Source organism: Heloderma suspectum, chromosome 3, assembly GCF_057233095.1.
Source record: "Heloderma suspectum isolate Gila_16-S chromosome 3, 16-S_ref, whole genome shotgun sequence".
In the NCBI taxonomy this organism is placed as follows: domain Eukaryota; kingdom Metazoa; phylum Chordata; class Lepidosauria; order Squamata; family Helodermatidae; genus Heloderma; species Heloderma suspectum.
In genome coordinates, this window is record NC_139460.1 from 263115039 (window position 1) to 263129083 (window position 14045).

General features: G+C 45.9%; 1 protein-coding gene across 5 annotated transcripts in view; it reads left to right on the top strand.

The window, feature by feature from the left end:
* The first annotated feature begins 461 nt into the window (after positions 1-461).
* MAP6D1 (MAP6 domain containing 1) overlaps positions 462-14045 on the top strand; it is a 35970-nt gene continuing 22386 nt past the window's right edge. For 2 of the 5 annotated variants that reach the window (XR_014789533.1, XR_014789532.1), the window contains exons 1-3: positions 462-3949; positions 6799-6916; positions 10876-11088. Coding sequence is in view for 2 of the 5 variants with exons in the window: in XM_084846703.1 (XP_084702829.1) it covers positions 3333-3949; positions 6799-6916; positions 10876-10953 (813 nt within the window). In the remaining 3 variants the exon portion in view is untranslated. Of the gene's footprint in view, positions 3950-6798; positions 6917-10875; positions 13158-14045 lie in introns of those variants that run through there. The other 3 variants (XR_014789534.1, XM_084846702.1, XM_084846703.1) reach the window with 3 other exon arrangements.

Consider the following 14045-nt stretch of genomic DNA (forward strand, 5'->3'; position numbering starts at 1 on the left):
AAAATTAAAAACAGCATGAACTTATAATAGGTAGTGCAGGGCATGTGCCTGTTTTCTATAATTTTCCTTTTATCTATTTTTGTAGCCTGCTCCCAGTTCCACTTGTGATCCTACTGTGATACAAAAATGGAACTAGGGCAGCATATTGAAGTGAGGGGTGGGGGTGGGGTCCTGTACCTGTATTCTACATGGGCTGGGAGTTCCTAACTTTGGGCAAGATCCTTGCAGGAGAAAACAAATCTGGGGGTGTGCTTCTGTTTGCACAAGGCATTGCACAATGTTTCAAAACCTCTTCCACAACTTCTTACACATCTGTTCATGGAACAGCATCATTACCAGAATTTCTTCTGCTTGCACCTCTGGATTGAATGGAAAGTGATTACCCTTTGTGTATCATGATGTGAGTTTTTATCTGAAAATATCAAATACCATTTTGATCAGGAATATCTACTTTTAAAATCAGACATGTATTTAATTAACAATATGCTCCGTAATTTGTAATTACTTCACTGAAACTAATCTTATAAGGCTCACTATCTTAAAGTCTTCTTCATTATACAATGGGGAAATGTAATTATGCAGCAAATTATTGTAACTGATTGTGTCAGTTGGATCCCAGTGTTATACTGTGCCATTTTAGTAAGATACTAACAACTCCATCCCTTCCATGTTCATGTGGAAGACACAGTGCTCAGTGGCACTTACTCCTAGGAAAGTGTGTATAGAATTGCAGCCTTCTTTCCAAAGGACAACTCCCACCTTGATGAGTTGTTTTGCCTTGCTTTGCACTGGAGGTGTTCTGATCCTTAAACAAAAATGCAGTTTCTCGCAAGCAGCAAACCATGTGAATTGTTACTTGCAAACATCAGACTTTTGTATACATCACTATCAGTTCTTACTGGAGAAGTTGCATACTTCATTGCTTACAAAATACACCTCTGTACTAAATATTCTAGGGCCGCAGTGGCTTAGTGGTTAAGACGCTGAACTGCAGACTGGAAGGTCGGCAGGTCAGCAGTTCGAGACCCGAGTGCTGCATCACGACAGCGTTCCGTGCACCTCGGTGTTCAGTCATGCCGGCCACATGACCACGGAAGCGTCTTCCGACAGCGCTGGCTCTTCGGCTTAGAAACGGGGATGAGCACCGCACCCTAGAGTCGGACACGACTGGTTGGGGACACCTTTACTTTACTAAATATTCTACTTGAATACAGTAAGCTAAGGAGAGCCTGGAGGGGGCGAAAATGCTGATCTCAGCGCTTTAGGAGTGTGTGTTTGTGTAATTCCTGCAATCTGTGCATATGGCTCTAGCTTTTCTTGTGAAACTCTTGAACATTGCCATTGCTACAGATTGAAAAAGGGACACTGCCTCTCGCTTATTTCCCCCTTTACTTTGATTCACGATGGGTCGTCCTAGCATCTGATCATCTTTTTTTCTCCTGTCTGTCATTGGATCGCAATGGCCATGTACCTCTGTATAATCAACTCTCTATGAGAATCTCTTTAAAAGCATGTTGTTGTTGTTGTTGAGTTCAGTTGTGTCCGACTCTTCGTGACCCCATGGACCGTGACCCCACGCCAGGCCTTCCTGTCCTCCGCTCTCTCCCAGAGTGTGCTCAAGTTCATATTCATTGCATCGGTGATGCTATCTAGCCATCTCATCCTCTGCTGTCCCCTTCTCCTTTTGCCTTCAATCTTTCCCAGCATCAGGGTCTTTTCCAGGGAGTTTTCTCTTCGCATTAGGTGGACAAAGTATTTGAGCTTCAGCTTCAGTATCTGTCCTTCCAATGAGCACTCAGGGTTGATTTCCTTTAGGATGGACTGATTTGACCTCCTTGCAGTCCAGGGGACTCGTAAGAGTCTTCTCCAGCACCACAGTTCGAAAGCATCAATTCTTCAGTGCTCAGCCTTCCTTATAGTCCAGCTCTCACAGCCATACAATGCTACTGGGAAAACCATAGCTTTGATTATATGAACCTTTGTCAGCAAGGTGATGTCTCTGCTTCTTACTATGCTGTCTAGATGTGCCATAGCTTTCCTCCCAAGGAGCAAGCGTCTTTTAATTTCAGGGCTACAGTCACTGTCTGCGATGATCTTGGAGCCCAAGAAAATAAAATCTGTCACTGCTTCCATTTCTTCCCCTTCTATATGTCAGGAAGTGAGGGGGCCAGATGCCATGATCTTAGTTTTTTTAATGTTGAGTTTCAAACCAGCTTTTGCACTCTCCACTTTCAGCCTCAACAAGAGTCTCTTTAGATCCTTTTCGCTTTCTGCCATTAGGGTGGTATCGTCTGCATATCGGAGGTTGTTGATAATTCTCCCAGCAATCTTAATTCCGACCTGTGATTCCTCCAAGCTGGCGTTTCTCATGATGTACTCTGCATATAAGTTAAATAAGCAGGGTGACAATATGCAGCCTTGTCGTACTCCTTTCCCAATTTTGAACCACTCGGTTGTTCCATGTCTGGTTCTTACTGTTGCTTCTTGACCCTCATACAGGTTTCTCAGGAAACAGGTAAGGTGGTCTGGTACTCCCATCTCTTTAAGAATTTGCCAGAGTTTGTTGTGATCGACACAATCAAAGGCTTTAGCGTAGTCAATGAAGCAGAAATAGACATTTTTCTGGAATTCTCTTGCTTTCCCCATGATCCAGTGAATGTTGGCGATTTGATCTCTAGTTCCTCTGCCTCTTCGAAACCCAGCTTGTACTTCCGGTAGTTCTTGGTTCACATGCAGCTGAAGCCTAGCTTGTAGGATTTTGAGCATAACCTTGCTGGCATGTGAAATGAGCGCAACTGTACGGTAGTTTGAACACTCTTTGGCATAGATATGCATAATGATTCCGCTGGGCTGGTTGCCATGATTAAGGAGGCAAGCGGTGCAGGATCTTTCCTAGAGAGAGGACAACGCGGGAGGATGGGATGGCAGAAAGCTCAGTGACTGGTGCTATGTGTCACCCCCGCCCCGCCCCTCTCCATCCTCCCCACACCCTTCTTTTTGCATTCCTGGCAGATGCTGCAGCATTCAACTCCTTCTGTCAGCCGGGGGCGGGGGGTGATGGTGCACAGGGGCATCACGTGTTTGGCAGCCTCCTAAAGAGGGGCTGATATTGACCAAAGCGGGAGGGGGGGGCGCGCGGGGGAAGAAGCAAGCGGCGAGGAGGAGGAGGAGGAGGTGATATTGACAAGCGACGGGGCGAGCTGGCAGTGCAACTGCGCGCAGGAGGAAGCCGCCTCTCTTGCTGCAGAACGGCCCCCTCCTCCCGGTGAGGGAAGGCCCCCCCGCCTCATCCCTCGGTCCCCGCGTCCTTGCATGGTGGTGCCGCCGCCGCCATGGCTTGGCCCTGCATCAGCCGGGTGTGCTGCCTGGCGCGTTTCTGGAACCAGCTGGACAAGTCGGACCTGGCCGTGCCGCTCACCATCCACAATTACTCCGACATCGAGGAGCCGGCCGAGGAGGGGGCGGACGCGGGCGGCGGCCCCCAGCAGCCGCGCATCCCAACAGGTGGCAGCACCAGCGGCAGCCGGGCCCCGGCCCCTCCGCGGGCGGCCGCCGCGCTACCCGTGTCGGCGTCCGCCCCGTCGCTGCAGCTGCTGCAGCAGGACAACCTGGGGGGCGTCCAGCGGCCGTCGGGAAAGGCGGGCAAGCGCAAGGAGCCCTTCGCCGCGGAGACTCAGTACCGGCAGGATTTCCGCGCGTGGCCGGTGCAGAAGAGGGACGCCCTGCCCTGGGTCGGCGAGTGCAGGCGCGGGGAGACCCCGGCAGCGCCCCCTGCCGCCGCCTCCGCTGCCGCGGCCCCCGCGGGGCCTATCCCGGGAGGCTCCCACGTGTACGTGCTGCCGGCGCCCGGCCAGGAGGTGGGCAGCAAGTGCGGCGGCGGCGGCGGCGGCTTTAAGCAGGTGTGGGCCTCCTCGTCGCCGCCAGGCGTCCCCAAGACCACCTCCTACAGGTAGGTGCCGGATGGAAACCGCCGCCTCCGCCAGTCGCTCCTGTCTCGGCAGGGCTTCGCTCGGGTCAGCAGAAGGCTCCTCGCCCGGGCCAGAGCTTGGCCCGGGAAAAGCAAGAAGAATAGAGGAAAATGGTGCCCCTGAGCATGTGCAGAGAGCATTGGCCCCCTCCTCGTGAAGCCGTGGGTAACTGCATCCATTACGCTTTTGTGCGCGCGCGTGCGCACAAAGAAAGCACTTCCAAATTGTGTAGGCGTTTGGTAGGTTGGGAATTATATGTTACCTTGGCCGTATACATTTCTTTATTTATTTATCTTTACATTTAAATGCCACCTTTTTGTCCTCTTGCAAGGAACCCAAGGCTGCTTACATGGTCCTCCTTCATTTTATTACCCATTTATATCCCATTTACCTGTGACATTTATTATAGCCCACTTTCCTTAAAGGAACCCAAGATGATGTTCTCACAACAACCCTGTGGTGTAGGTTAGGCTAAGAGGACCTGGCCCTAGGTCATCCAGTGAGCTGAGTAGGGATTTGAACCTGGCAAACCACCCCGCTATAGTCTGCCATGAAAACCCCAGCATAAACGGCGTCCCTCTAGGGGTCAGCAATGACGTGGTGCTTGCACAGGGGGAACCTTTCCTTTTCCTCTCCTAACCACTAGGCCACATTGGCAGCTGCCATGTGCATGTGCTTGAAAGGTGGGGCCCGCTGTTGCATTCCAATGCAGTTACGCACAGCAACATTCATGTGTGTGATCCATATGCAGGTGTCCCCTCTCCCTCCCACGGCCTCCGATACTGAAGTGCTTTCTATGCAGGCAAAGCTTTATATACAAAATAGCCCAGGTCACCACAATCTGACCTGGGATCCAGCTGATGGTGGTACGGATTTCTAGGATTCATCAGTCTGATATCCAGGCAGGCTTCAGCCATGGCGCCTCTCATAGAAACAATGTGCTTTCCCAATAATATTGGAAGGTTTCCCCAGCGCACCCCCCATACTCCTAGTTCTCGAACTGCCCGCAAATAACTGTTACAGGCATTGATTTAAAACAAAGCATTTAAAAGGTAAATAGAACAACATATTCTGGGACAGCCTTCCCCAATCTGGTGCCCTCCAGATGTTTTGGACTACAACTCCTAGCATTCCTAAACATCAGCCATGTTATCTAGGGCTGATGGTAGTTGAAGTCCAAAACATCTGGAGGGCACCAGGTTGGGAAAGGCTGTTGTAGGAGACTTACAGTGCAATCATATACATGTCTACTCAGAAGTAAATCTCACTGCATTAAATGGGGCTTACTCCTAGGTAAGTGGGTATAGGATTGCAGCCTAAATTCCCAAAGGCAACTTAATGTGCATCTGCTGGATCCAATGGGAAGAGCACAGATTCAGTCCTGGGTTTAGTATATTGTACCCTATATAGAGAAAGCAAATAGCAGAAAATGTTCTTTCTTATTTCCCATTCTTTTCTCAGGGAAGCCCATCTCTCCCACCACCATCCCAGTTTGAGAGAGAAATCCCAAGCATGACAGATTTTTTAATGACTTCTGCCACCTTGTTAAGTTCTGTTGATCACCAGCAAGACTTTCTTGCTGTAGACAAGCTGTGCTTCAAACAGGATTATTCTTCCTCAGCTGAGATAATCAGCTGAGGCTTTCCCAAATCCTGGCTTCATCCAGCCCCCCCACCCCCATCCCACCCCCATAAGTGCAGACTTCCGTTAGACTGGCTCATTACTCCCTCTTCCTTCCATGGCAATATCCTAGATGACATAACCCCCCTGGAAATCTTGCCCTTAAAAACAAACAAACAAAAAGTCCCCATGCACCACCAAACTCATTTTAATTTGTTTTTAATCTTGGCTCAGCTGGTTCCGAGATGGGACAGCTGTTCTGTGCACAGTATGATTTTGTATGCAGCCCCAAAACTTCATAGGCTGCATGTAGCACATTGATTCTGCTATCTATTACATCCAAATCAAGGGCCTTGATTGAAATAGCAAAGGTCTGCAGTTATTACCAAGGGTAGGGGAAGGACAATGCATTTGCCAGGGGGCAGAGAATGTCTGTAGGTGCAACATCACTAAGGAAGTGGGCAGATTTTTTAAATTCTAGTCCAAAGCCCATGTATAACGCAGTTCTGTCAGAGTTGCATCCAGCTCTCTTTTTGTATTGATTTCAGAGTACTGCAATCTTCCGTTATTCCCTACTAACTTTATCTTAGTCTTGGGCAGGTGAGAGAGGAGTAGAACTTTTAAAAAGCATGTAATATATGCGTTTTAGTAGGTTCATACCGGGATCACCTCTCCTGATATGAACCTGCCTGTACACTATGATCTTTATCTGAGGCCCTCTTCCAAAAGCCTCCTCTGAGGGAGGTTCAGAGGATGCCAAGAAGGGAGAGGGCCTTCTTGGTGGTGGCCCCCCAATTGTGGAACACTCTCCCTAGTGAGGCTTACCTGGCACCACCATTGTCATCTTTCTGGCACCAGGTTAAAACTTTCCTCTACTCCCAGGCATTTGATAACGTATGATAATATTTGTTTACAGGTCTTGGTTTTTTTATTGATGAATGTGCAAATTTGTTTGATATTTTTGTATGCAAATGGTTTTATGTTATTATATTTTTAAGATTTTAAAATTTTTAACCTGCCCAGAAAGCTTTGGCTATTGCACGGTATAGAAATATAATAAATGAAATTAAAATGAACTATATGTTTGCAGTTTGCCATTTACAACATGATGAGCAAGCTGTCCAAGCTTGCCTTCTGTCCTTCAAAACAGCAGTGTCCGCTAATTGTACCATGCTAGACACCTTGCGTTCATGTTGCAAACTCATTTTAGGTATGAGTATCGTCCGTGGACTGGGGCAAAGCGATCAAGGCCCACAAAGACAACACAAGGGTTTGTTATTCCGGAGGATCACTTTGTGCAAGAATCTAGCTACAAAGCAGACTTTAAGGTAAATGTACTTTGCAAAGCCTTTGAAATGGAGGAATTTACAAATGTGAGTAGGACACAGCCCATGAAAGTGGGAATGCACTGTGACAATGATGCTTCACGTTTCAAAAGAGTAGCTGTCTTAGCAAAAAGGCAGATGCCCTGATTCAGAAAAGAAATCCCATGTGGATGCTGGTAGATGGGCACCCAGACATGCATCCCCATTAGCCTGATGGTGCTGACTTGGCCTTCCCTTGAGCTGGCTGGATACATGCAGCTAGAGCTGAGTCAGGGACAGAACTGGACACCTTAAAGATACATAGCACAGTCCTGTGTATGTCTGCTTAGCAGTAAGTCCCACTGAGTTCAGCGGGGCTTCCTCCCAGGTATGTTGGTATAGGGTTGCAGCCTAACTGGTTTATTGCAGTGTTAGCTTTTATGCACAGTCAGTCAGGTTTATTAATACAGACGTGAAAGAGGGCATCTTAAACAGAAAACAAATGCAAGCTAGCACCCCACACAATTTGTACACAATTCCCCAAAGCATCAAACATTGTAAAATAGTACATATCTAAAAATACAATTCAAAATTCACTAGATTGGTGCCCTAAAGGCATAATCCATTGGGCTTTCATTCTGCTTGCAAATGAGGCTATACGTTTTATAATCCCCACACCCTTGTCATGTAAATGTAATTTTGGCTATAATGGGCATGGAACTAATTTTGTCCAGAACAGGAGAAAGCTGTCTCATTCTCATATCTGGAAAATCCTCAGTTATCTGCAGAATCACAGATACGCTGGCAGCATTCAAGACTGATCTCCTGTTAATGACCTTCAAGCATCTTTGTAGGCATTGATTGGTATCTTAATGCAGAAAAAGCCAACCTTATTGGGTGGTAAATTAATTTAGCCAGGTAGCTCTCTGTTTTAAAATCCTCCTTGAAGTGGTTATATGAAGGAGAGCTCCTGATGAGTTTTATAGCATTCAGGTCCTATTTCCTTTTAATGTTCTCCAGTATGTTTTTAATCAAGGGTTTTGCAATTGCAAACCTCTAGCAACTAAATCAACCTGAGGTAAGACAGCATACAAGATTAAGACTGCCACTTTATACACCCTTTCTTGAGAGTAAGCCCCATTGAATACAGCAGGGCTCAAATCCCAGTATATGTGCATAGGGTTGGGCTGCATGTCTCTAACTGTGGAAACCCACAGATTGTGCAGATGTTTTTGCTCTTTTAGCTTACTCAAGAAAACATCGAGATTTTTTGATTCCACATCTCAAGGCTATGACCTGGTTTGCATGACATCACTGTGGGTAATTTAACACACGAGTCCATGGGCGCAATTTTACATGTGCAGCCCCTATTGGGAGTTGTGGCGTGTCATCTGAACCTGCCCATTGAGGGTTAAACAACCCTCGCATAATGCTCGCCTTGTTGTAGGATTATGTGAGGGTTTTTAAAGCCTCGCATAACCCCCGATGGCTCAGTTTGGACAGTAGACAACCTCCCAGTCAGGCATTGCATATTCAAAATGGCAGATGGCACGTTCCATGGCTCCTCAAAAGTTAATTAACCCACAAAGGGCTGTCATGTCATGTGAACTGGCCCAGTATGTAATAGACAACTGCTAGACCCCTGCAGAAATTGAAATTTGATTTATTTCTGTCCTTAACAACCCTACGAGTTGCTGGGCCCCCCATAATTCAGTGTCATAAGAAGAGCTGTGTTAGATCAGACCAAAGGCCTGTCTAGTCCAGCATTCTGTTCCCATAATGGCTAATCAGATGCTTATGGGAAGCCCACAAGCAGGACATATGCACAGTAGCACCCTCCCACTCATGTTGTCCAGTAACTGGTATTGAGAGGCATATTGCTTCTGATACTGGAAGTACTATATAGTCAACATGACTAGTAACCGTTTATAACCTTAACCTCTATGTCCTAAAGGAGCAAAAGTTAACTTAGCTACAAACACATGGGGCAGGCACCACAAAACTTATTTCTGTTAGTTCTGAAAAAAAATAAGCACTATCTGAAGTATAAGAAACCGTGAACTTGACCCCAGTTGTTTGCTGTTTGAGCCAAGTGCATTAGATGGAAAGGTGCTATCAGCCAATTCGTCTTTAATGGCACAATCCTATGCATGTTTAGACAGAAAACAATTCTACAAAAAGTCCCACCATGCTGTCTGGGGAATGCTGGGAATCGTAGGACTTTTTTCTGTCTAAATGCACATAGGATTGCGCCCTAAAAGTCATAGGATTCTCTGGCCACAATTCAGCGCTACTTGACACAATTAAGTGCCCGTTGATTTCAGTGAGATTTAAATGTGCATGAATGGACACTGAATTGTGGATTTTGTTTTTTAATCGGAACATAAATCTATCTTGTAGTCTGTTTAGGCCATGATTTAAACAGCTCAGATATAAGGAACTTGGAGGGTTTGTTTCCTAAATGGGTATTAATTCAGAGCTCTTGCATTCATTGACAAAAGGAAATTGCATTAATTCCTTTCATCAGTTTAATTCTGCTAACCACACGTACAGTGAAATTCTAGTTGCTGTGAGAATGTTTTGCTCTGAATCTACCACACGTTTAAATTCTCAGCAATAATGTCAATGTAACGTTGTGCATATGATCAACCATTTACATGTCATGCATTTATAAGGAGTTGGGGTAGGAGATATTTGAGGGAAAGGGTCTCTCAGGCTTTGAGAAGTTTTACTTCCAATCCTACCCTATCCCCATCTATCAATAAAAAACTTTTCCTTCAGGGAGGAATCTGAGGAAGAATAAAGTCTGCAATTCTAAACATGGTAAGAGTTTTAAGGGATTCTATCCCCGCTTTTCACCACTTGCACGATGGCCCTACAGCCAGAAAGGTCACGATCAGTTCAAATGTACTCATTTGCATGGTTGCAGCTGAAAAGACCTCCCCTATGTTGGCAGTCCATATGCAGGGAATAATATCTGAACTATCCCCGATGTGCTGGTCTAATACTGTAGGGTTAAGCATGCCAGCGCCACATGCCCATGGGGGTCACTGAGGTTGGCGTCCTAATCTGCATGTAATTGGGCCAGTGCATGGGAGACAAGTGTCACCACCAGTGTTGTAGTGAAACCAGGGCTCAGAGGACCGAAGGACCGGGACTTTTTAATAAGCAGGGACTATAACATCATCTGCTACCCTGCTCAGGCTTCCTCATTCCCTCCAAACTTAATTGCAATCCTCATAGCAGTAGGGAGGCAGGGTGTAGCAGGAAGGATATTTGTGAGCTATTCCTGTTGTAACAAAAAGTATTTTGGGGCGGCATGGTCTTGAACCATTTGCTTTACAAAAGACCTGCTCCTAGCAGATGAAAACTAGAACTGGTGTGTTGATATGGATCAACACAGCTGCCTGCATCTTTGGACTCTCCTTGGAGGCATGGCTACAGGGACTGCCATGATGAGTGTCTGCACTTCAAAATGTATTACTGCATCATTGGTCTCCCTGCATGGATCACAGCATGGATGAAGGCTTTTCAGCAGCAACCATGGGCGGTTGAATATCTTTGAACCAGCCCTCAGACACCACACTTTGGCCTAAGCTATGCTAAAGTGCTGTTCATTCTCCCCGCTTGGCCAGGCCAAGAAGCACAGTGGGTGACCTTGGGGAAGAAACTATTTTTTCCTCAACCTAATGTAAGCTTAAAGGGGGAGGAAACAGTTCTTTGACCCCAAAATGTATTGAATTAGGTCATATGACCATGACATATTCCCACAGTGCATGTATGCTGTACTGTTGTTAGGCCTGGAGTCTGTCCATAGATCAGGGCTGCAAACATGGTGTGACTTCTGAATACTAAGAGACCCCAGAATATTTTTGAGCATAGAGGATAACTTGGTGGCATTAATTTAGAGGGTAACTGGAGGCCACAGCTTCTTTTGCATGTGATCACAGGCCTAATCTGTGTCTTCTCCTTCTCTTCTGCAGATCCCAGAAGCGAAGGCTAAGTTTTCTCCAAACCCTTCTGCTGTTTTCCAGGCGCCGTCTCGCATCCTCGATGTATGAATGTGGCTCATGCACATTTCCCATCCAGGCAGCTTGAATGTTAAGGATGTGAACTTGTACAGCTATGCAACTTTCATGAGTGGTGTTGAGATAAGTGCAAGGATGATTAAAAGCAACTACAGTAATTATCAGAATGTATGCATCTATCATGAACATGTAAATTGTAATGCACTTGAGTTGGAAATGGCATAATAAAATGGGGAGAAAGACCTAGTTTCATAGAAAGAGGCTCGACAGAACCGCTGACTGGGCTGGCTTTACATTTAAGATAGTGACTTTGGTCAGCCAAAGGCAGCATTTAAAGCACCTTAGCAACGGGCTGGGTAAGGTCTATAGCAAACCTTTCCCCCAATGTTGTTTTGTAGCCACCTTGACGAGAGGTCAGTAGAAGAGACTCTAGATGGCTTTTGAACTTTACTGTTCCTTTTAAATCTGGGAATCAGCCTCGAAACATCTCTCTTGTTGTTGCAGGGACTTTGATCTCTCCTTGCTGAGGGTCATTGAAGGTGAAGAGTGTGATTCTTGACCAGTTTGCCCCAGAACATGGTGCTTCACACAAATGCTGACTGGACTTTGGGTCGGTCTGGAAAAGCACACAAACACCCCAACCCCTCAGAAGCAATACTTTATCTTCCAGAGGCCCCCTCAGCCCTTACTCCAATTATATACACCCCCAGATTATTTTCATGCTGTGGAACCCTTTGGTGGGGGCTGTGGCTTGTGTCAGGATGGCTTTTCTTTTGGGGAAAGATATTCACAGCACTCATATCTCTGCTTCATTTTCTCCTGGCCAAAACCCATTTACTTTCTTAAGGGTCTGGTCCTTGGGTGTCTGAGCAAGGCATAAGCTCCCTGTAGGTAGGTGTGTGAGACCAGTGACTTGGGCACCTGCCACATCCACATCAAAATCTGGATAGGTTGTCTGGGTTGGGAGTTGAACGCACTGCACTACAGTGGTTCCGCTCCTACTTGGATGGCCGATTCCAGAAGGTGGTGCTGGGGGATTATTGCTCTGTGCCATGGCAATTGTGCCATGGGGTTCCACAGGGCTCTATTTTATCCCCCATGCTGTTTAACATCTACATGAAACCGCTGGGGGAGGTTATCCGGAGGTGTGGGCTGAGGTGCCATCAATATGCGGATGACACCCAGCTCTACCTCTCTTTCTCGTCAAAACCAGGTGAGGCAGTGGCTGTTCTGAACCAGTGCCTGGGCACGGTACTGGACTGGATGAGGGCTAATAAACTGAAACTCAATCCAGACAAGACGGAGGTACTGTTAGTGGGTGGTTCGTCTGCCTGGCTAGGTGATATTCAACCTGTTCTGGAGGAGGTTGCACTCCCCCTAAAGGATCAGGTTCGTAGTTTGGGGGTGCTCTTGGATCCAGAACTGTCACTTGAGGCACAGGTGAACTCAGTGGCACGGAGCACTTTTTATCAGCTTAGGCTGGTATACCAACTACGCCCTTATCTGGACAGAGATAGCCTAGCTACAGTTATCCATGCTCTGATAACTTCTCGTCTGGATTACTGCAATGCATTATACGTGGGGCTGCCTTTGAAAACGGTCCGGAAACTTCAGCTGGTCCAAAATAGGGCAGCAAGATTGTTAACAGGGACTGGCCTGCGAGGTCATATTACGCCAGTACTTTTCCAGCTGCACTGGCTGCCAGTCCGTTTCCGGGCCCGATTCAAAGTGCTGGTGTTAACATTCAAAGCCCTTAACGGCTTGGGGCCAGGTTACCTGAAGGATCGCCTCCTCCCATATGTGCCTGCCCGGACCTTAAGATCATCATCAACGGCCCTTCTCCGTGAGCCCCTGCCAAAGGAAGTGAGGCGGGTGGCTACTAGGAGGAGGGCTTTTTCTGCTGTGGCACCCCGGCTCTGGAATGAGCTCCCTAGTGAGGTTCGCCTGGCACCTACATTGTACTCCTTTCGGCGCCAGGTGAAGAACTTTTTATTTTCCCAGGCATTTTAGCTTTCTAAATTTTTATCTTTGCTGTTTTAAATCTGTATTTTAAACTCCTGTACTGCTGCTAGGTTTTATTGTGGTTGTATTGTTATATTGTGGTTTTAATGTTCTATATATTTTAAATTGTTTTATTGTGTGTTGTTTGGTTTTAATTTTTGTGAACCGCCCAGAGAGCTTCGGCTATTGGGCGGTATAGAAATGAAATAAATGAAATAAATAAATAAAACACTCCCAAGAGGAAGGTCTAGATTTCACTCTGGAATTGAAAATCAAGATTTGATCCAGAATTATTTTGGTCCCACGTTTTTAGTAGGCCAAAGGAACCCTGCAAAGCAACACTATGGAATTAAAACTGAATGTTTTAAAAGTGAGGTGACTTTATTCATGCCTATTCTACAGAGACTTGAGGTGGCTTAGGTCAAAGCATCACAATAAAATAAGAAACATAAAAATACAACTAAAAACACATCATACAACCAAAGGATCACTGCACCATTAACATTACCGAAGTTAAAATTCCCAGCACCAACTGATTCTGCAGGGCCTACTATAGGTCTGAAATATCTACCCAAAGTGGTAGGCCTTACATTTATTGGCACTGAGGTACATTTATGTATCGGAAGTGCATTCCACAGCCTTGGTACAGCTACCCTGAAGATCCCATTGTGTCTTTAGGGCTGGGTTGGCGAGGCTGTTAAATTCTGGGGAGAGAAAACCTCATAAAGCAGTACAAGGGAAATTGCAACATTCTGGGCAAAGTACCAGCTTTTATTGAGAACTGGTAGCACTAACTGGTTTAGCTCAGAGCATTGCAATGGACCAGACATTAAAGCAATGACCAACTTAAGTTGTAATAGTGCTATTTAATGTGTATGTAAATACTGTACATAGATATAATGGATGATTTTGGTTTCCAGAAAAAGAGAGTATGCTTAGTATTTTATTTAACATTGTTTTTGAGTATGCAAGGTAGAAAATTTATTGCCTTGAAAATCCTAAATTATTGCCCGTATATCAGTGATGCTAGTGCTAAAGAAATTAATGTTACATAGTGGCTGTTATATAATGTAATTTTCAAAGCAGGATCATTTTTAAATTTCATTATTCTATAAGTTCATTTT